A 21685-nucleotide genomic window follows, 5' to 3' on the forward strand; every position below is an offset into this window, starting at 1 on the left:
AAATGACACAGATCTGTAACCACAGAACTCTGTGATATCATAAAGAAACTAACAAAAACAATGAAATCATTGTTTTAGGTTTATTTAGTGCTGTAACATAAGGCATAGAGTGACAATATTTTCTGCTTGTTCTAATTGTTTCTGTAATAAAGGCATATTAGAATGTATCATAATAAGGGAGAACTTGTTGCAGGGCTTGGTGGACCAGGGCCTGAGTATAAGCAACAGTGCTGCTGAACGCTTGCAAGAGAAACTTAGTGGCGAGGAGTTGACAAATGATATATCTACTCTCTTGTCTAAACTTACTACTGGTGAGCTGACACCCGCACCTGTACAGCGACAGACTGGACGTGCTGCTGTAATACAGGTGAGTTTTTAGCATTTTAACAGATCAGCATGAAACTGCAATTTAAAGCTTCCTGCAAAGTGTACAAACCGAAGATTTGTTGTTGAGCATTACGGTGGTGGAAATAGTGATGCCATTGCACATAGTGCCATTGAAAGCAGTTTCCCATCTGCCTTGAAGATATTAGTGTGCATCGTGGAAACTCAGGAAAGCAATATTGAATGAAAGATTAGAGTTGCCATTTAAGTACTTGGTGCTCAGCTGTCCTTAATACTACATCGAGAATTTCTATAACTAAAACTGGTTCCATTGCTACATGGTGTTGCACAAGTGGTGGTACAGTAGCATACTCATTTCATTGTTAAACAGTAAGCAGATTGACAGTGTAATGGGACTTATGCGTTATTACTTGCTGTCTGTATGCTTTGTTCCACGTCAGTGCGAAAGCTGTTTTGTGTTGTGCTTGTTTGTGTTTTTAAATGAGGAATTCTCTGAATTTTCATGTGTTAGAGCATTCTTCTAATTTAAATATTATGTATTGAGATCTGCTCAGAAAAAGTATAGAAATTCTTTCTGTGGTAACAATGTGTTCTATTGATATTCTATGGCAGCACAGCACTAATGATAATCTCCTGAGTAACCTATTGTTTTGCACTCTTGAGATCTTGTTTAGTTTCCAGGCTGTTATTTTAGTGGAAGATGCTACAGTGTTTATATTGCTTATTTTAATGCCCAATTTACAAGAAAACTGCAATTTGAAATTTTGTATGAAAGAGGGAAAATGTGTACACAAACAAATGAACTTCTGAAACAAGCTTACAGAAATGTGCTCTTTGTTAAATCCAGTGTGTATTTATTGATTAATTTAACCTGGAAAGCTTTGGGCCATCAGGCCCCCTCTTACATCTAACGAGGCATTCTGTATATTTTAGATTACATGTGTTTCAGTAAGCAAGTTATACTATGTTGATAAATTAACAAGTACAATAGAACAGATAAATAAAGATGCAAACACACAGTTTGTATTCATATATGCTAAGTAAACTAGTAGTTACGAGGTGTGTTTTTTTTTTAAGTAATTACCTTTGTGAAACAAAAATGAAACAAGTAGACTTTTCATAGCAATTTTATTTTTACATGAAAGCCCTTACTTCAGTCTACTGTTCTACATGATTCCCACTATATTTGGCATGTTTACATTTGTGAGTATTTGAAATGCCTTCTCCAGTTGAGAATCTCGCCGACTGTGAAACATGCGCTGTGAGTCGTTTTCTTAGTGCTAAAGGCAAACTGGCTGAAATTCATTGTCAGAATAGTGAAGTGTATGGAGAAAACATTGTGAGGGATGAGTGTGTGTTTTTAAAGACAGCCATACAAATGTACATGATGAGGAACGGAGTAGGTGACCGTCAGTCATCACTGACCATTTGGTGCAGAAAATTGACAAAAAAGTGAGATAGAACAGATACATTATAATTTTGGAATTATGTGATGAGTTTCCTCGAGTGTCAAGAAGTGTGCTTTATGCAGTTGTTCGCAAATCAGGTGATAGATTTCTACAAGGATGGTATTCAAAAGCTGGTTTTACGATATGATAAGTGCCTTAATATTGGTGGGAATTTGTAGGAAAGTAATTAAAGTATAGGCTTTCGTTTAAAAATAAAATTACTAAGAAAAGTCTCCTTGTTTTATTTTTATTTCAGAATGGTACTTACTGAAGCACACCTTGGAGAAACTACAGCGAGTTTTCAGTTAAGTATGCCATCAGCAGTGGACAGGAGAGGAAGGGGTGGAGGAAGGAGGGAAAGGAATGTGTTAACACACAGGTAAAGAATATAAGGGAGAAGAAGATGGCATGACTGAAAGTGAAAGGGACATTGGCCTTGCTGTTTGACAAAGGCAAAGTCAACCTTATATGCTAATTTTTGAAGAAAACTTTATCATACTGACAGCAGGAAGTGCTTCAATTTCTTAACAGCAGCACAGTATTGAATGGTGCGCAGATTGCGTGGCAGTTTGTTCCAAAGGCAGGCAACAGCGAAAGAGTTCGCAAATGTTTCTGTTTTGTGAGTGAACACAGCTAGGGTATTAGAGGAATAGAACATTGTGTTTGGATTTTGATGCCATGAAAGGTGCTTAATCTCTGATGCGATGTAGTGAAGTGCTTGCACACTGAGGAACCAGAGGAGACATAGTGTATGATAGTCACATAGTTTGTCTGGCCACAACCACCCTATAGTCCCAGGGGGCGGGGGTTTATGATGACAACACAGTGTTGCCAGCATGCAGCTAGCCACACTTAACAAGGTGCTGCATGTATATACGAGGGTTGGAACTTAAATGGTGGCAACTATTTATTCACCAACAATACAAAAGAGGTACATGTTTGCACCTATTACTGTCCTTCGAGGTAGTCACCAGTGTTGTGTAGAACCCGCTGCCAGCGATGTGGAAGGTGTAGTATACCGTTATCAGAGCCTGTCCTGTTTATGGTGCGAAAGGAGCTGTCTATTGCCTGTCCAATCTCTGGAACAGTCCTGAAGCGAATGCCACAAAGTGGTTCCTTTGTCTTTGGAATCAAATCAAAGACACAAGGACTTAGGTCTGGGGAGTATGGTGGGTAGTACATTAATTCCAAGTCCCATCGACCGAACAGACCAGCCACAGCTTGCGCTGTATGCGCCCACGCATTATCGTGCAAAATGATGGGTGGGTTGCTCAGAAAGTGTTACTGCTTCTTTCATAAAGCTGGTCACAGGTGATGTTCCAAAAATGAACAGTAATACTGTGCATTGATGGTCTGCCATGGTCTCTGCTCACCGTTACGTTAGACTGCTCGCTCACAAGTGACTGTGTTTCCCTCGATTGTGAGCATGCCTGTGACATGAGACGGGCAAGTCCATTTGCTCTGAGGTAAGGTAGGTATGTCATCAATGTGTGCTATCAGCGGCAATAGTAGATTCCATTGCATAGTGTCTTCACAGCAGTTTTGCCACTATTTAAGATCCAACCTATGTACATAACAGGCAACAAAGTAACCACATGGGCTCAAGAAAGAACTACAACTTGACTCCCTCAAACTTATAACCCAAAGTAATTTTAATAGGAGTATAATTGGGCATCTGAACCACTAACATTGCCATATCGACAGATGTTGCAGGCATAATGTGTACAAGCATAAATGGTCTTGTGTTTTAATGACTTGGGTCATGTTGAATTATGTCACAATAGTGGATGTTCAGTAGTATGAGTGCTTGCACGAGTTTGTTTCATGCCCTATGGAAATATGTTCTAAAACTTTTTGAGAGCGTAGAGGCATACTGAGCACTTCTGGCACATTGTGACAGTATTCTCTACCCATTTGAGATTCTTGTCCAATGTTACACTGAAGTTCTTCACTGTTTTCAGATATGGTATTGAAATACTTTTGAGCTGAATGGGAATTAATTTTTCATGGAATTCTGAACTTATTCATTTCTGATGTGTTGCTAAGATTATTTGTGACAGTTTTCATTTAGTCTAAGTCCCAGGTTTTTCGTGCATGTTACTGCTGAATGCAGATCGTCATTCATCTTTATATCTTCAGGTCTGGGACTTTGGTAAAGCTGGTGTGGTATAGAAATGATATTTACAGAAAGACAGAGCAGACAAAATGTCATTAATATATAATGAAAACAAAGGTGTGCCTAAAACTGACCTTTGTGCCATTCCTGGGGGAACGTGTTACCAGGGAAAGTTTTAATTCCCACAGACAACACATAGCTGTCTGTTTTACAGATAGCTTTGAAACCACTTCAGTGCATTATCTGAGAAATTTAGCTGTCACATTTTTGTGAGTGGATTGTCAAAATCAACATTATCAGTAGCTTTGCTAAAGTCTAGTAGTATCAGTATTGTTGCATATTTCTGGGCATGAGATACCTTAATTAGTGTAGTGTGTGTGCACTATGGTGTTTACAAAAGCCAGCCTAATACTTGCCATATAGGTTGAATTCACGCAAGTGTTCAGTGATTAGTCATAAGCAATATATGTTAAGTCTCTAGAAGCAGCAGCTAATATTCTAAGTAGTCAGTATTCACTACGCGATTACAGATTTTCAATTTTAGTGATGGGTCAGACTGTGCTTCTTTTCCATGGCTTGGGACACTTTCCATTCAGGAGGGAAAAATTGAAATGTCAGCTGAGACAGTTATTAAGATATCGGCAGTATTCTTGATCGTCATTATGCTGATACTGTCATTGCCTATCGCTTCAGAAGAGAATCTTATTATTGCTTTTCTCCTTGTATTTGTTGCTAAGTGTTCGAGACAGAGACAGTCACAGTTATGTTTGGGGATTCTTTTGGGTGATAGTTACTTGCCGCTTAGGGGTTGAAAGATGTAGAAAATAATTCATTCCAGTCATCATCTGTGATCTGAGTTTTTGTTTCAGACATCTGAGCTACAGAGATTCTTCCATAGAGTTTCAGGTCTTGTATCACTGCATACGAGGTGTGTTCAAAAAGTAACATGACTTTGCATTTTTGTAAAAAAAAAAAAATTTATTTATTCATTGATAATCTTGTTGTCCCCTTCAAAGTAATCCCCCTCAGATACATTACACTTGTGCCAACCTTCTTCCAATCCTTGAAGCACTTCTCATAAGCACTTTTTGGTACAACCTTGAGTCACAAAACAGAAACATTTGCAAACTCTTTTGCTGTTGTCTGCCTTTGGAACAAACTGCCATGCAATCTGCGCACAATTCAATGCAGTGCTGCTGTTAAGAAATTGAAGCACTTCCTGCTGTCAGCATCATAAAGTTTCCTTCAAAAATTAGCATATAAGGTCGACTTCGCCTTTGTCAAACAGCAAAGCCAATGTTCCTTTCACTTTCAGTCATGCCATCTTCTTCTCCCTTATATTCTTTACCTGTGTGTTAACACATTCCTTTCCCTCCTTCCTCCACCTCTTTCTCTCCTGTCCACTGCTGATGGCATACATAACTGAAAACTCACTGTAGCAGTTTTTGTTTCCTCAGTCGTTGAAAATCTTTGTCCTTTTGTAGGTCTCTTCAGTTTTGCGGTGGTTTTGGCCAAAAAAATCTCTCAAGAGCAACGATGAACGAGCAGGTGCAATTTCGTGGTGCAAAAGCAATGAATTTTTTCCCCCCACAATTCCAGACTTTTTTGCGTATTGCTTCTCGTAAATGGCACATAACGTCAAGATAATACACCTTATTGACTGTACATCCTTGAGGCAAAAATTCATGATGCACCAGGCCATGGTAATTGAGAAAAACAGTGAGGAAAACTTTGACATTTGATCATATTTGTCGTGCTTTTTTTTGCTCTTGACTCTCCAGGATGCTTCCATTGGTACGATTGGGCTTTGGTTTTGACATCATAATGTGAACCCATGTTTTATCACCAGTTATGACCCTTTTGAGCAAATCGGGATCATCATTGACATCATTCAAGAGTTTTTGAGCAATGCTCATGCGACAGTTCTTCTGATAAAAATTGAGAAGTTTTGGAACAAACTTCGCTGACTCATGTCTCGTGCCCAGAACATCCGAAAAAATTGCATGACACGAGCTGATCAAAATGCCAACATCCTCAGCAACTTTTCTTACAGTAATTCAACGATTGTCCAAAACGATTTTTTTCACAGCTTTGACGTTATCATCTGTTGTTGATGTGCTGGGGCCTCCAGAGCGACATTCGTCATTGGCATCTTCTCGGCCATTTTGGAAGGGCTTGGTTAGAACAGACTTACCTTATGCCACTGTTACCATTTCAAGTGTTTTAGAGCACTTGATTCCATCTTTTTCACAAAATTTGATGCAAATTCTGTACTCCATTTCTTACAGTAACTGAAAATTGTTGAGCACACTAAAACATGTATAACCTTTCTATCTGTCAGAAACAAACAAAATAGGCTGTACAATTGAAATTGTAACATATGTTTGGGATGTGTGTACCAACAAAACAACAACAACAAAAATCGATAATTGAATGCATGTTGCCCTTGCAATTTGAAAATTCACCTTACTTTTTGAACAGCTTTTTGTTTTCTTTGTAACCCCTCAGGTTTTGGGTTTACCTTGAAATGTGTATGGGTATCATCAAACAGTGGAAAGTCCAGGATGGAATAGTGACAGTATTATGAAAAGGATAGATTGCTACTCACTTTATAGAGGAGATGTTTGAGTTGCAGGCAGACACAACAATAAGAGTGCTAGTGTGTGAGCTTTCAGCCGAAAGATCTGCTTCTAAAGTAGACAATAAATGCACTTTCAGCAAAAAAACTCACATGTGGCCAATTTCTCTGGCCGCCTTAGCAGAAGGCTTTTTGGCCAAAAGCTCATATGTTAGCAGTTTTTTGCTGTGCCTGTCTGCGAGTCAATACTTCCTATTCATTCTTCGTTTGACATAATTTGTCAACAATGGAGCAGGAAGTTAACTTACACAGATTGTGCATGTTCATCATAGAGAGCAGTAAGTTTATTAGCAAAATCTTTGATTTTGCCATTGATTGTAGTCCCTCTGATTATTTGATGCCATATGATTTTTGATCAATCAGCTGTTGGAACAACACAGTCAGTATGTTTAATGTTCCTACAACATGATTTGAACTTTGGGTGCTGCACAAAGTGGGCTAGGAAATTTATATTATGTGCTAAAAAGACTGGAGCCAAAGTTTGACCTATATCTTTTAGTTTGCCTCCTTTTCATTGCAGTTTTGTCTGCAAGAGTGACTGCACACTGTGTGGCATGTAGGTTGTACTGGAGGAATATTCATGTTGTTACAACTAAACAATCATCTTACCTTTATTGTGGAGGGAGTGTCTGTCAGTAGGTCTGTGTTCATGCCTCTCCTTGCGATAACACGTTCGTATTGACACTGATGTGAATGAAATCCTGACTGAAAGGAAGTCATTGAGCCGATTTCTGGTAGCCTGTAGATGGTACCAGTAAAATACTCCTTACTGAAATAACATAAATTCAGCCTGCCTTCCTGCACTAGGATTTGACAGACTTAAGACCGTAGGTTTGAGATCAGTTTGTATATATGCACTGACACACCCACTAAGGCTGTTTGGTCTGTCTACCCTAAGAAATGTATATCCTGGAAGGTGATCAGATGTATAGGCTATATGTATTTTTAGCCACGTTGTGGGCAAGATGATTATTTGATAGTCAAGTTGGTGGAAGAGGATAACAATTCCTCCTATTCTAAAATGATCATCCCTCAATTACGTATATCCTTAAACCTCAAATAGTGGCACTCTCATTCAGAAAATTAATAATCTGTGCACACCAACTGTCTTTTATCAGAGAACTTGCAAAAGAAGTAAGAATCTTAATTGTTACACATTAAGAGTATTAAAAATAGTAATTTAAATGTGTCTTGGGTTGCAACAAAGTTTGTTCCTCATTGTACTGAAGATCAGAAGGAATATAGAGTTAATGTTTGCGTGAACCTTCTTGACCAAGCTGCTGCTGATGGAACAGTATTGAATTTAAGGCTATGACATTGAAAGTCGAGTCATTGCAGTTGTTTGGAAAAGGATCTCCACATCCAAGTAAATCATGACAGTTCAATCTAAAGTCAAGTTATTGCTCACAGTTTCTTTTCATGACAATGGAACCTTGCTTTTCTAATTTTTAATGTTGAAGATATTGCTATTTTAAGTGGCAACAATTTAAGAAATTAAATTAGGACATATATTCTTCATAATTATGCATTGTAAGCTTTTAGTTAGGGTGCAGGATTTTCTGGTAGAGAGGAAAGAAACATTTCACTGTATTTTGTAAATGTTAAAGGATGAACAACAACTGAAAGAACAGATTAAAACTCTGGAAGCCAAAGAACAATCTTCGAACGGTGTCAAGAGGCAGTTACTGTCCCTCTATTGCCGAAATAAGGAACTTGATAAAGCTGAACAGCTGAAACAGGTTAGTGGCTTTGATAATACTCGAAATAAATCTCCCTGTTCTTATACTTTTCAGTCATGGAAGTAATATAATATTTTTGTTTTTCAGGAACTTGAAGCACAGGGATTTGTGTTGACAGCGGGTGTGCAGTCTCAATTGATTGATATGTACTGCCACCATGATAAACTGGATGAAGCATTAGAGTGCCTTAAGAGGCTACAGGAAAAAGAACCTGATTTCGCTATAGGTGACCTTCGAATTCTCAAACTTGCAGGTCTCTTGATAAAGAACAACAGATTACAAGGTAAGTAAATAGCAAAGGGCTGTCACATTTTAATTACTGAAAAATGCTAAGATTAATAACACCTTGCCATTCCACATAACTCTTCTATTAAAACTTGCAGTCAAGATGAAGGGGACATGCAGTACTGCTATTAATAACTTATAGTTTCATTAGCAAATCATCATCATAGTTCAAACCATATTGTTAATGATCTTGCAGGTTCTAGTGCTCAACAGCCAGCATTTAGTAGTATAATGTGTGATATAAATAGCAAGTTGTGGAATACTGCAGTAAAAAATAAATTAATGCATTCAGGAACTATTTGCTGAACATGAACTGAGAAAAAGCATGCTATACACTTACATCCATGATCCACAAGCTGCCTTATGATTTGTGGTGGAGGATGCTTTGTCTGTTGTTGTCACTTCTCACCTTTCTTGTTCCAGTCACAAATGATGCGGGAGGACAAGACATTGTCTGTAAGCCTCTGTATGAGATGTAATCTCTGCCATTTGACCTTCAATGTCTTCTCACTAGATGCATGTCGACAAAACAAAACTGTTCACATATATTGATGAGCCCAGGTACCTTAGGTTGTCTGCAACTCTTACAAGTGATAACACACCTGACTTTGGCAGTGGTGGCAGCACCACATGTAACACTCTTGTAGCAATGCATTTTTTCCCTTCTTATTGTAACGATATTACTTATAAACCTTTTTGATTTTCTGTGATAGTGTATAATTACTGCATGTTGTTTCACATAAGAACTTTGAAAAAGTTTCTGCTTGAGGGTGTTGCTGCAGCATATATGCAACCCAGTGTGACTCCAGTGCAGGTATACAAGCGCTGACATGTAAAGGATTAGTGTGACATTTCCAGTGTGTACGTGGCAAATGCAGAAATGTGAACTATGGTGATGTTATCACCAAATGCGTCCAAACAGGACCAACATGCTGTTATTCACTTCTTGCTTGCCGAAGGACAAACACGGGTAGACATTCACCAGAGAATGAAGAATATGTAAGGGGTAACATGTCTGTCGAAAACCACTGTTGTGGAATAGTGCACCAAATTCTGTGTTGGTCGTGATTTGACACAATATACCAGTCGATCTTGGAGGCCAGCCTCATCCATTACAGACGAAACAATAGGCGGATGGTTGATGATGCATTTAGGACAAACCGGCGCATAGCAAGTCATGCTAGCAAAGGATCTCGACATTAGATTTGGTAGCGTGCTACACATTTTCTGCCAAGAATTAGGCTACCGTAAGGTCTGCAGTCACCCCACTGACCAAAAATCAAACTCGATGACTGTTCTTGTGAACCGCCAGAAGCATTTCAGTATTGAAGGTAACATGTTCCTTGAATGTATTGCTGCAGGCGATGAAATTTGGTGCCACCACTTGGGGCCGGAGTCGAAAGCATTGCGAGTGGAATAGTGTCATTCATCATCTCCTCGTCCTGAGGAGTTCAAGAGCTAGCCATCTGCTGGAAAGGTGATGCTCACTGTGTTGTTTGGTTACCTGGGCCCATTGGTTATTGATTTCAAGGAAGCTGGTGTCTCCATCACTGGGGAACAGTACTGTGCAACACTGGAGAAATTGTGGTGTGCAATTAAAGCAAAATGTCTGAGAAAATTGTGACAAGAGGTGCTGCTGCTTCTTAATAATGCACATCCCCACATCAAGTTATGCCAACTTAAGTGGGAGACACTTGGGCATCTGCCTTATATTCCTGATCTCTCCCCTGGTGACTGTCATGCCTTCAGTGCTTTAAGAAGTCTTTGAAGGGTTGACAATACCTGTCAGATAAGGATGTGCAGCATGCAGTTACAGACTTCTTCGCACAGGACACAGTGTTTTAACAAATGGGATCTTCAACCTGACACATTGGTGGGATGAATGGTTCAGTGCTCACAGAGGTTTCACCTGATTGCCGTACTGTTTCTGGATGGTATGGCATTCAAAAGGAAACTTTTTGATCACCTGTTATATATAAATTATAACTCATAAATTTATCTGTTTGAAATGCCAAGATGCTTGTACCTGGAATAAACTAAAAGAGAGCAAATCTGTATATTTATGTGTTGGGCACATGGCAGTGTTTAAGGCTCTGGAATTCCATAGCAGTAATTAGGATTCACATCCCCTCAATACTTTACTTTTCATGCATTTTATTGTTTGTTGATGTCTTGCATGCATAACATGAGCATAGCAGAGATGTGCTGAATATAACACATTACACCATAGATGGCTATAGGACAGTCAGTTATTTGCTGCCAGGATGTCTCAGCATACGCAGTACATGAGAGATAATGTCCTGGTATGGATCTCGTACTCAGTGTGCGCGAGGTTGCAGCCATATACATTATTCAACCTTGCTCTGCTCAGATGTGGATAAAGCGATAAAGCAGTGGTGTGAGATAGGAGTAATTGATCGGCTTTGAGGTCAGGCTTAAGAAAGGCTTCAGCATTTCAGCAAAGTAGCGTGTTAGTTAACACGTATATGGAACATACATTTTAAACACCATCTAACTCAAGAATGAGACCAGTTTCTCTAGATCAGGACTGGCCAAGCAGCATTCTGCGAGCACTAGTACTCCAGACATGCTCCTACCTAATGCTCCAAGCACAGCAGCAAGTGGGACTGAATGCTGAGGACAAACGGCAAAATGAAGGCTGCAGCCAGATGCCACTAAAGCAAAGCATTCACCTTGTCAGATGCCAAGCAGTTTGCTGATGAAACTACTTGTGTTAAATCAGATTTACATTGTGTATTAGAAATACTATTGCAACTACACACATGTCCAAAAAAGAAAAAGTGGAGAAGCCGCATTGTTCAATGCCAAGTGGAAATTGCCTTATCTTCCATATCATTTAAAGGCCATACAAAATGCTTAATGTACTATTGCACTATTATGAGCTGGAAAAACTCTATTGGAAAGTCATTCCAACACGAGGCACAAGGACAATTTGATGTGCTTGTTTTCAGATGAAAGACAGTGAATGCTGGCTGAACTGAAGGCAGCCATCAGGGAAAAACAGAGTAAAGAGTATTTATTTAGACTTGTGACAAAAATTTTTATGGCGACATCACCAATTACTTAAATTCGTTAAGTATGTTAATGCAAGGTGAGAATCATTTGCTAACAGATACATCAAATGAGATTGATACTATCAAACAAAAACTAACCCTGTAGAAAAATCCACTTCTAGTTCATAACATGGAACATTCCCCGTAACTCTAGGCAGTTGTTTGTGGACCAGACATGCTGACAATGTTTCAGTAATTGAAACATTTCATTAAGAGTTCTTGGAGAGATTCCAAGACATTGCACAACTGAAGACGGATTTCAATTTATTTATTAACCTGTTCTTCCTTTTGGCTGCTAATGTACCCCATTACTTTGAACTTGGGCTGATAGACGTACCATGTAACACCTTTCTCAACAACCTGTTTGTCCAATCTATGAATTTACAAAACTTTTATAAAATGTTATGCCAAGAGCAATTTCTTTGACTGCACAGAGAAGCCACTAAAGTTACGTCAGTGTTTGCTTCAATGTGTGTGTGTGTGTGTGTGTGTGTGTGTGTGTGTGTGTGTGTGTGTGTGCGTGTGCGCATTTCCTTTCTTTCCTGTTGTTAAATTGACAGAATCCCTCCAACATTCAGATTTAACAGATATTAACCTGTGTCACTCCATATGTTTGACTGTATCACAAATCATAGTTTTGGTATGTGCGGATGGATGTGTGTGAGTGTGTGCGCCCGAGTGTATACCTGTCCTTTTTTCCCCCTAAGGTAAGTCTTTCCGCTCCTGGGATTGGAATGACTCCTTACCCTCTCCCTTAAAACCCACATCCTTTCGTCTTTCCCTCTCCTTCCCTCTTTCCTGACGAAGCAACCATTGATTGTGAAAGCTAGAATTTTGTGTGTATGTATGTGTTTGTTTGTGTATCTATCGACCTGCCAGCGCTTTCGTATGGTAAGTCACATCATCTTTGTTTTTAAATATAAATCATAGTTCCAGATATATTACATATTCTAGAATTGAAATGTGTATAAATTTATAAACTTAACAACCATAGACTTTGCCATAGGTGGGGAGGCTTGCGTGCCTCAGCGATACAGATAGCCGTACCGTAGGTGCATCCACAACAGAGGAGTATCTCTTGAGAGGCCAGACAAACGTGTGGTTCCTGAAGAGGGGCAGCAGCCTTTTCAGTAGTTTCAAGGGCAACAGTCTGGATGATTGACTGACCTGGCCTTGTAACACCAACCAAAACGGCCTTGCTGTGCTGGTTCCGCGAATGGCTGAAAGCAAGGGGAAACTACAATCGTAATTTTTACCGAGGGCGTGCAGCTTTACTGTATGGTTAAATGATGATGGTGTCCTCTTGGGTAAAATATCCCGGAGGTAAAATAGTCCCCCATTCGGATTTCCGGGCGGGGACTACTCAAGAGGACGTCATTATCAGGAGAAAGAAAACTGGCGTTCTATGGATCGGAGCGTGGAATGTCAGATCCTTTAATCGGGCAGGTAGGTTAGAAAAGTTAAAAAGGGAAATGGATAGGTTAAAGTTAGATATAGTGGGAATTAGCGAAGTTCAGTGGCAGGAGTAACAAGACTTTTGGTCAGGTGAATGCAGGGTTATAAATACAAAATCAAATAGGGGTAATGCAGGTGTAGGTTTAATAATGAATAAAAAAATAGTAGTGTGGGTAAGCTACTACAAACAGCATAGTGAACACATTATTGTGGCCAAGATTATTGTGGCCTACTACAGTAGTACAAGTTTATATGCCAACTAGCTCTGCAGATGACGAAGAAATTGAAGAAATGTATGATGAGGTAAAAGAAATTATTCAGATAGTGAAGGAAGACGAAGATTTAATAGTCATGGGTGACTGGAATTCGATAGTAGGAAAAGGAAGAGAAGGAATCGTAGTAGGTGAATATGGACTGGGGTAAGAAATGAAAGAGGAAGCCGCCTGGTAGAATTTTGCACAGAGCATAACTTAATCATAGCTATCACTTGGTTCAAGAGGTTTCAGATAGATTATATAATGGTAAGGCAGAGATTTAGAAACCAGGTTTTAAATTGTAAGACATTTCCAGGGGCAGATGTGGACTCTGACCACAATCTATTAGTTATGAACTGTGGGTTAAAACTGAAGAAACTGCAAAAAGGTGGGAATTTAAGGAGGTGGGACCTGGATAAACTGACTAAACCAGAGGTTGTACAGAGTTTCAGGGAGAGCATAAGGGAACAATTGACAAGAATGGGGGAAAGAAATACAGTAGAAGAAGAATGGGTAGCTTTGAGGGATGAGGTAGTGAAGGCAGCAGAGGATCAAGTAGGTAAAAAGACGAGGGCTAGTAGAAATCCTTGGGTGACAGAAGAAATATTGAAATTAATTGATGAAAGGAGAAAATATAAAAAATGCAGTAAATGAAGCAGGCAAAAAGGAATACAAAGATGTATGAGACAGGCGAAATACCCTCAGACTTCAAGAAGAATATAATAATTCCAATCCCAAGGAAGCAGGTGTTGACAGATGTGAAAATTACCGAACTATCAGTTTAATAAGTCACGGCTGCAAAATACTAACCCAAATTCTTTACAGACAAATGGAAAAACTGGCAGAAGCCGACCTCGGGGAGGATCAGTTTGGAATCTGTAAAAATATTGGAACAAGTGAGGCAATACTGACCCTACAACTTATCTTAGAAGATAGATTAAGAAAAGGCAAACCTACGTTTCTATCATTTGTAGACTTAGAGAAAGCTTTTGACAATGTTGACTGGAATACTCTCTTTCAAATTCTGAAGGTGGCAGGGGTAAAATACAGGGAGCGAAAGGCTATTTACAATTTGTACAGAAACCAGATGGCAGTTATAAGAGTCGAGGGACATGAAAGGGAAGCAGTGGTTGGGACGGGAGTGAGACAGGGTTGTAGCCTCTTTCCGATGTTATTCAGTCTGTATATTGAGCAAGCAATAAAGGAAACAATAGAAAAATTCAGAGTAGGTATTAAAATCCATGGAGAAGAAATAAAAGCCTTGAGGTTCACCGATGACATTGTAATTCTGTCAGAGACAGCAAAGGACTTGAAAGAGCAGTTGAACGGAATGGACATGGTCTTGAAAGGAGGACATAAGATGAAAATCAACAAAAGCAAAACGAGGATAATGGAATGTAGTCGAGTTAACTCTGGTGATGCTGAGGGAATTAGAGTAGGGAATGAGACACTTAAAGTAATATTAATAAAGTAATTAAAGTAATAAAGCTGAAGATTAGATGGGTAGATCACATAACTAATGAGGAGGTATTGAATAGAATTGGGGAGAAGAGGAGTTTGTGGCACAACTTGACAAGAAGAAGGGACCGGTTGGTAGGACATGTTCTGAGGCATCAAGGTATCACAAATTTAGCATTGGAGGGCAGTGTGGAGGGTAAAAATCGTAGAGGGAGACCAAGAAATGAATACACTAAGCAGATTCAGAAGGATGTAGGCTGCAGTAAGTACTGGGAGATGAAGCAGCTTGCACAGGATAGAGTAGCATGGAGTGCTGCATCAAACCAGTCTCAGGACTGCATTTGCATTAGCCCCATACCTGAAGCAAAACTTCCAATATCTCACATTACTTCACTTTATGCTACAACATTTGATGTAACTGTATGTTTGTTAAGTGGAAATCCATGTAAAATCATTATATTGTAAATTTTATTCATACTCGTGCTCTTTTAACTTTTAATGCATGTAAATTTGGAGAAAGCACAAACTAATCAGTTTGATTCGAAATAGAAATGGTGTTCTAATATGAAAGTCAGAGGAAACGTTTAATATGTCCGATATAAGAACATGTAAACCCTAAAATAATGTTATTCTCTTCCTTACTGCCTCTACAATATTTTCTGTGTTTACTGTTCAAAAGAAGTGCAGTCAGGGCATACAAAAGCTCTTTTTCAAGTTCACATTTTTTGGAAGCCCAAGGACAGCATTTCACGTGTTGTGTCCATTTATCTGTATTTGTTTTCAAAGATATGACCCCTGCAAAATATGTATTAACTGTATGTAATCTTCTTCAGATTGCACATATGCGCATCAGTCTCAATTGAATTTGTATCAGACTCCGAGTGATCTGTATCAGACTTCAGATGACTGTGTTTTTCTCCTTTTCTTTTTCAAGAACAAAACTTTCTCTTCCCTTTTTTTATTTTATTTAATTATTTTTTAAATTTCAGTATATCTTTCTTGTCTTTGAATTCTGTCAAATGTTCCCTGTGTGGAGACAATGTTAGTTACTTGACAGGTTCAGGATGTGCTGATTTTACTAGAGGTGGTGGTTTGCTGCTTTCAGCAGCTGGCCGGAACCATTTGGACACACATTTTTTCTGTTATTTCATTTTGTATGACAGACTTCTGGTGTATTGTCTGTAAATATATGTCTATTACTTGAGGAGAGTCCCATTTTTCCAGAGGCCATTTATAGCATTTTTCATTTTTACTGCTCTCAAGTAGGCTGCTCCACATAACCTCATAATCAGACCTAGCTGCATAGTTACACTGCTGTTTGAAGGGCAACTCTTAAAGTGAATGGAAGAGTACTTTGTGAAGAATATAAGCATGTGAATATTGTTGCAACAGCTACTCAACTTCAGATATTAGAGCTCTACAAGCACATACACTCAGAAAACCATAAATTCAACCCTACTAAAATCAAGGACTCTCAACAATGTCCAGCTCCTTAATGGTCATCTTGTCACTGCCCGAGGTGCTGTGAGAATTAAGTTTGGGTATGTTTCAACAGACAAGAACACTTATTTTAGTCAGAATCTAGCAGTCTCAGATTAGCATACTCTCTCATATCAGGCGCCTTTCCTCTGTATTCAGAATCATTTTCAGTGATGATAGCATCATTTGAATAAATTAATAACAATGTCAAATCATAACACATTCATTTTCTCAAATTAAATTCTAATGGTCTTTCGTCATCTTGCATCCACAGTCTCATACCCACAGACCACCAAAAGTATTAAGTTCAATTTTTCTTGATAATTAGGGAGAAACGAACCATAATTTCTGTTGGAAAACCATATCTTTTTGTTGTCCTGTCAGTTGGAAGGTCATGCAAGTTTGTACCTTTTATTTCTTTCAGATCATTATACATGTCCAACCGGATTTTAATAAGTATTATCTTAACAGAGTTTAAATGTCTTTTTCAGACTCTATACACTGAAAAGATGAATTTATTTTTCCCAATATAGTTGTGATTTTACTTGGAGGTCAAAATGTATGAGCTCACCATTAAACATTTATTCTGTCTTATTTCATTTAATGATTTTTTCTGCTGTAGCTGCTTTATTGTACTGTCTGCTACTTCTGTGAACAGTGTGATACACACAGGCAAAATTTTCTCTTCGGCAAATTAATTTGGACCTGATTATTTTTTAAGTTGAAAGTGATAGTGAATGTTGGTGTTCCCAAAAATAGGACAAAATGATTGCTGTTGAGCTTGGCTCTTACATTGGGGTGTGTAATTTGAAAAAAAAAAGTGATTCACAACCTGTTTCATTTATGCTAAAGAATTGAATAATTTTTATATTAATTATTCTCTCCCACATTTGAAATAAGAGCTGTATAAAAGACAAAATTTTGCTGAAAGTTTGATTGATCTAAAATCACTTTCTCCTTAAAATAATAATATTCTTTCACTCCTATAAAATGAATGCCCTTGAAATACCTAAGATAAATTTTGCTTACAATTTTCTGGGATTTGTGAATCAGTTTTTGTTACCTTGTACTAACTGTAGTTATCTTACAGACTACAAATTATATGCATCAGTATTGTGCTTATCAAGACAAGAGAAGCTACCACAGTAAGACCACTGGCAACTGGTAGGACATAAAAATATTGGACAGATGGTGAACCAAACTCTCAAGAATTGACACATCGATTCTAACAGCTCCTTGTGTTACCATCTAACAATCAAATCACTATGTGTTTACTGAGAAATTGCTTCATGTTTCACGATCACTGTCAACATCCAATACTTCCATGTATAATTTTTAATTGATATTGATTGCCAATTTTGTGTATAGTACATCTCACTGGTATGACAATATATTGTTGCCAGAATGAGATTTTCACTCTGCAGCGGAGTGTGTGCTGATATGAAACTTCCTGGCAGATTAAAACTGTGTGCCCGACTGAGACTCAAACTCGGGACCTTTGCCTTTTGCGGGCAAGTGCTCTACCATCTGAGCTACCGAAGCACGACTCACGCCCGATCCTCACAGCTTTACTTCTGCCAGTATCTCGTCTCCTACCTTCCAAACTTTACAGAAGCTCTCCTGCGAACCATGCAGAACTAGCACTCCTGAAAGAAAGGATACTGCGGAGACATGGCTTAACCACAGCCTGTGGGATGTTTCCAGAATGAGATTTTCACTCTGCAGGGGAGTGTGCGCTGATATGAAACCTCCTGGTTCGCAGGAGAGCTTCTGTAAAGTAGGTAGGGTGGCAGGTGATCGGCGTAAAAGGAAATGCTCCATCGCAGCGAGGCCCTGGACGTGCGGAATATTTGTGTATAAGGAAGTGGCATCGATGGTTACAAGGATGGTTTCCGGGGGTAACAGATTGGGTAAGGATTCCAGGCGTTCGAGAAAGTGGTTGGTGTCTTTGATGAAGCATGGGAGACTGCATGCAATGAGTTGAAGGTGTTGATCTACGTAGGCAGATATACGTTCTGTGGGGGCTTGGTAACCAGCTACAATGGGGCGGCCGGGATGATTGGGTTTGTTACCCCCGGAAATCATCCTTGTAACTATCGATGCCACTTCCTTATACACAAATATTCCGGGGTGTCGGTGGGGTCAGGAGGTTGATGGAGTCAGGTGAAAGGTTTTGCAGGGGGCCTAAGGTTCTGAGAGGATTCCTTGAAGCTCCGCCTGCACATCGGGAATAGGGTTACCTTGGCAAACTTTGTATGTGGTGTTGTCTGAAAGCTGACACAGTCCCTCAGCCACATACTCCTGACGATCAAGTACCACGGTCATGGAACCCTTGTCCGCCGGAAGAATGACGATGGATCGGTCAGCATTCAGATCACGGATAGCCTGGGCTTCAGCAGTGGTGATGTTGGGAGTAGGATTAAGGTTTTTTAAGAAGGATTGAGATGCAAGGCTGGAAGTCAGAAACTCCTGGAAGATTTGGAGAGGGTGATTTTGAGGAATCCATTGCCCTCACCCACCTAATCCTTCACCTACACATCAACTCAGCCAATGAACACACCCGTCACCTCCTATCCTTAATAAAAGTCCTTAATCTTTCCTCTCCCACATCCACACCAGCTGTTCAGAGCATCCTCCTACAGGCCAACCGTAAATTAGAACAGAATGCCACCCTCCACCTCAAAAAACTATCCAATCTCCTGGTTTCCCACCTCCGGAGAGGCAACTCACTCACTCTTCACAACCTTTCCAGCAAACCTCAACCTCCTCTCATTGCACACAAACCCAGTCTCTCCCATCTACTCAATGTCCCACTTCCAGCTCCACTCCCTCCAAAACCTCAAAATTCCAATCAACACAATCTGGAACCAAAACACCCTAATTCAGTAGTTAACCTTTCCTCCAAACCTCTCTCCCAATCCGAAACCTCCGTCCTATCCAAAGGCCTCACCTTCAGCCCCACTCCCAGATTCAACCAAACAGCCCTCGTCAAAGATTTACTGTCCTACACTCGTTTGCCAAGGTAACCCCATTCCCGATGTGCAGGCGGAGCTTCAAGGAATCCTCAGAACCTTAGGCCCCCTGCAAAACCTTTCACCTGACTCCATCAACCTCCTGACCCCACCGACACCCCGCACCCCTACCTTCTACCTTCTTCCCAAAATCCACAAACCCAATCATCCCGGCCGCCCCATTGTAGCTGGTTACCAAGCCCCCACAGAACGTATCTCTGCCTACGTAGATCAACACCTTCAACCCATTACATGCAGTCTCCCATCCTTCATCAAAGACAAAACCACTTTCTCGAACGCCTGGAATCCTTACCCAATCTGTTACCCCCGGAAACCATCCTTGTAACCATTGATGCCACTTCCTTATAAACAAATATTCCGCACATCCAGGGCCTCGCTGTGATGGAGCATTTCCTTTCACGCCGATCACCTGCCACCCTACCTAAAACCTCTTTCCTCATCACCTTAGCCAGCTTCATCCTGACCCACTACTTCTTCACTTTTGAAGGCCAGACATACCAACAATTAAAGGGAACTGTTATGGGTACCAGGATGGCCCCCTCGTACGCCAACTTATTCATGGGTCTCTTAGAGGAAGCTTCTTGGTTACCCAGGCCTGCCAACCCAAAGTTTGGTACAGATTTATTAATGACATCTTCATGATCTGGACTCACAGTGAAGAAGAACTCCAGAATTTCCTCTCCAACCTCAACTCCTTTGGTTCCATCAGATTCACCTGGTCCTACTCCAAATCCCATGCCACTTTCCTTGACGTTGACCTCCACCTGTCCAATGGCCAGCTTCACACGTCCGTCCACATCAAACCCACCAACAAGCAATAGTACCTCCATTATGACAGCTGCCACCCATTCCACATCAAACGGTCCCTTCCCTACAGCCTAGGTCTTCGTGGCAAACAAATCTGCTCCAGTCCGGAATCCCTGAACCATTACACCAACAACCTGACAACAGCTTTCGCATCCCGCAACTACCCTCCCGACCTGGTACAGAAGCAAATAACCAGAGCCACTTCCTCATCCCCTCAAACCCAGAATTCCCCACAGAAGAACCACAAAAGTGCCCCACTTGTGACAGGATACTTTCCGGGACTGGACCAGACTCTGAATGTGGCTCTCCAGCAGGGATACGACTTCCTCAAATCCTGCCCTGAAATGAGATCCATCCTTCATGAAATCCTCCCCACTCCACCAAGAGTGTCTTTCCGCCGTCCACCTAACCTTCGTAACCTGTTAGTTCATCCTAATGAAATCCTAGAACCACCTTCCCTACCCTCTGGCTCCTATCCTTGTAACCGCCCCCGGTGTAAAACCTGTCCCATGCACCCTCCCACCACCACCTACTCCAGTCCTGTAACCCGGAAGGTGTACACGATCAAAGGCAGAGCCACGTGTGAAAGCACCCATGTGATTTACCAACTGACCTGTCTACACTGTGAAGCTTTCCATGTGGGAATGACAGCAACAAATTGTCCATTCGCATGAATGGACACAGGCAGACAGTGTTTGTTGGTAATGAGTATCACCCTGTGGCTAAACATGCATTGGTGCACGGCCAGCACATCTTGGCACAGTGTTACACTGTCCGGGTTATCTGTATACTTCCCACTAACACCAACCTGTCAGAGCTCCGGAGATGGGAACTTGCCCTTTAGTGTATCCTCTCTTCCCATTACCCAACAGGTCTCAACCTCCGCTAATTACAAGTTGCCGCCGCTCATACCTCACCTGTCATTCTGTGTGTGTGTGTGTGTGTGTGTGTGTGTGTGTGTGTGTGTGTGTGTGTGTGCGCGCGCACGTGCATGTGTGTGTGTGTGTGTGTGTGTGTGTGTGTGTGTGTGTGTGTGCGCGCGAATGTAACCTGTCCTTTTTTCACCCTAAGGTAAGTCTTTCCACTCACGGGATTGGAATGATTCCTTACCCTCTCCCTTAAAATATATATATATAATATAGAAGGAAACATTCCACGTGGGAAAAATTATATATAAAAACAAAGATGATGTGACTTACCGAACGAAAGCGCTGGCAGGTCGATAGACACACAAACAAACACAAGCACACACACAAAATTCAAGCTTTCGCAACAAACTGTTGCCTCATCAGGAAAGAGGGAAGGAGAGGGAAAGACGAAAGGATGTGGGTTTTAAGGGAGAGGGTAAGGAGTCATTCCAATCCCGGGAGCGGAAAGACTTACCTTAGGGGGAAAAAAGGACGGGTATACACTCGCACACACACACATATCCATGCACACATATTTAAAGACAAAGAGTTTGGGCAGAGATGTCAGTCGAGGCGGAAGTGCAGAGGCAAAGATGATGTTGAATGACAGGTGAGGTATGAGTGGCGGCAACTTGAAATGAGCAGAG

The 21685-nt window shown here is 40.5% G+C and overlaps 1 protein-coding gene across 1 annotated transcript in view; it reads left to right on the forward strand.

Moving 5' to 3' along the window:
• LOC124802434 (leucine-rich PPR motif-containing protein, mitochondrial) overlaps positions 1–21685 on the forward strand; it is a 207000-nt gene that overhangs the window by 106647 nt on the left and 78668 nt on the right. The window contains exons 10-12 of the mRNA XM_047263212.1: positions 194–367; positions 8155–8286; positions 8374–8569. Coding sequence (XP_047119168.1) covers positions 194–367; positions 8155–8286; positions 8374–8569 — 502 coding nt within the window. The remainder of the gene's footprint in view (positions 1–193; positions 368–8154; positions 8287–8373; positions 8570–21685) is intronic.

The sequence above is a fragment of the Schistocerca piceifrons genome, chromosome 6, assembly GCF_021461385.2.
Source record: "Schistocerca piceifrons isolate TAMUIC-IGC-003096 chromosome 6, iqSchPice1.1, whole genome shotgun sequence".
In the NCBI taxonomy this organism is placed as follows: Eukaryota; Metazoa; Arthropoda; class Insecta; order Orthoptera; family Acrididae; genus Schistocerca; species Schistocerca piceifrons.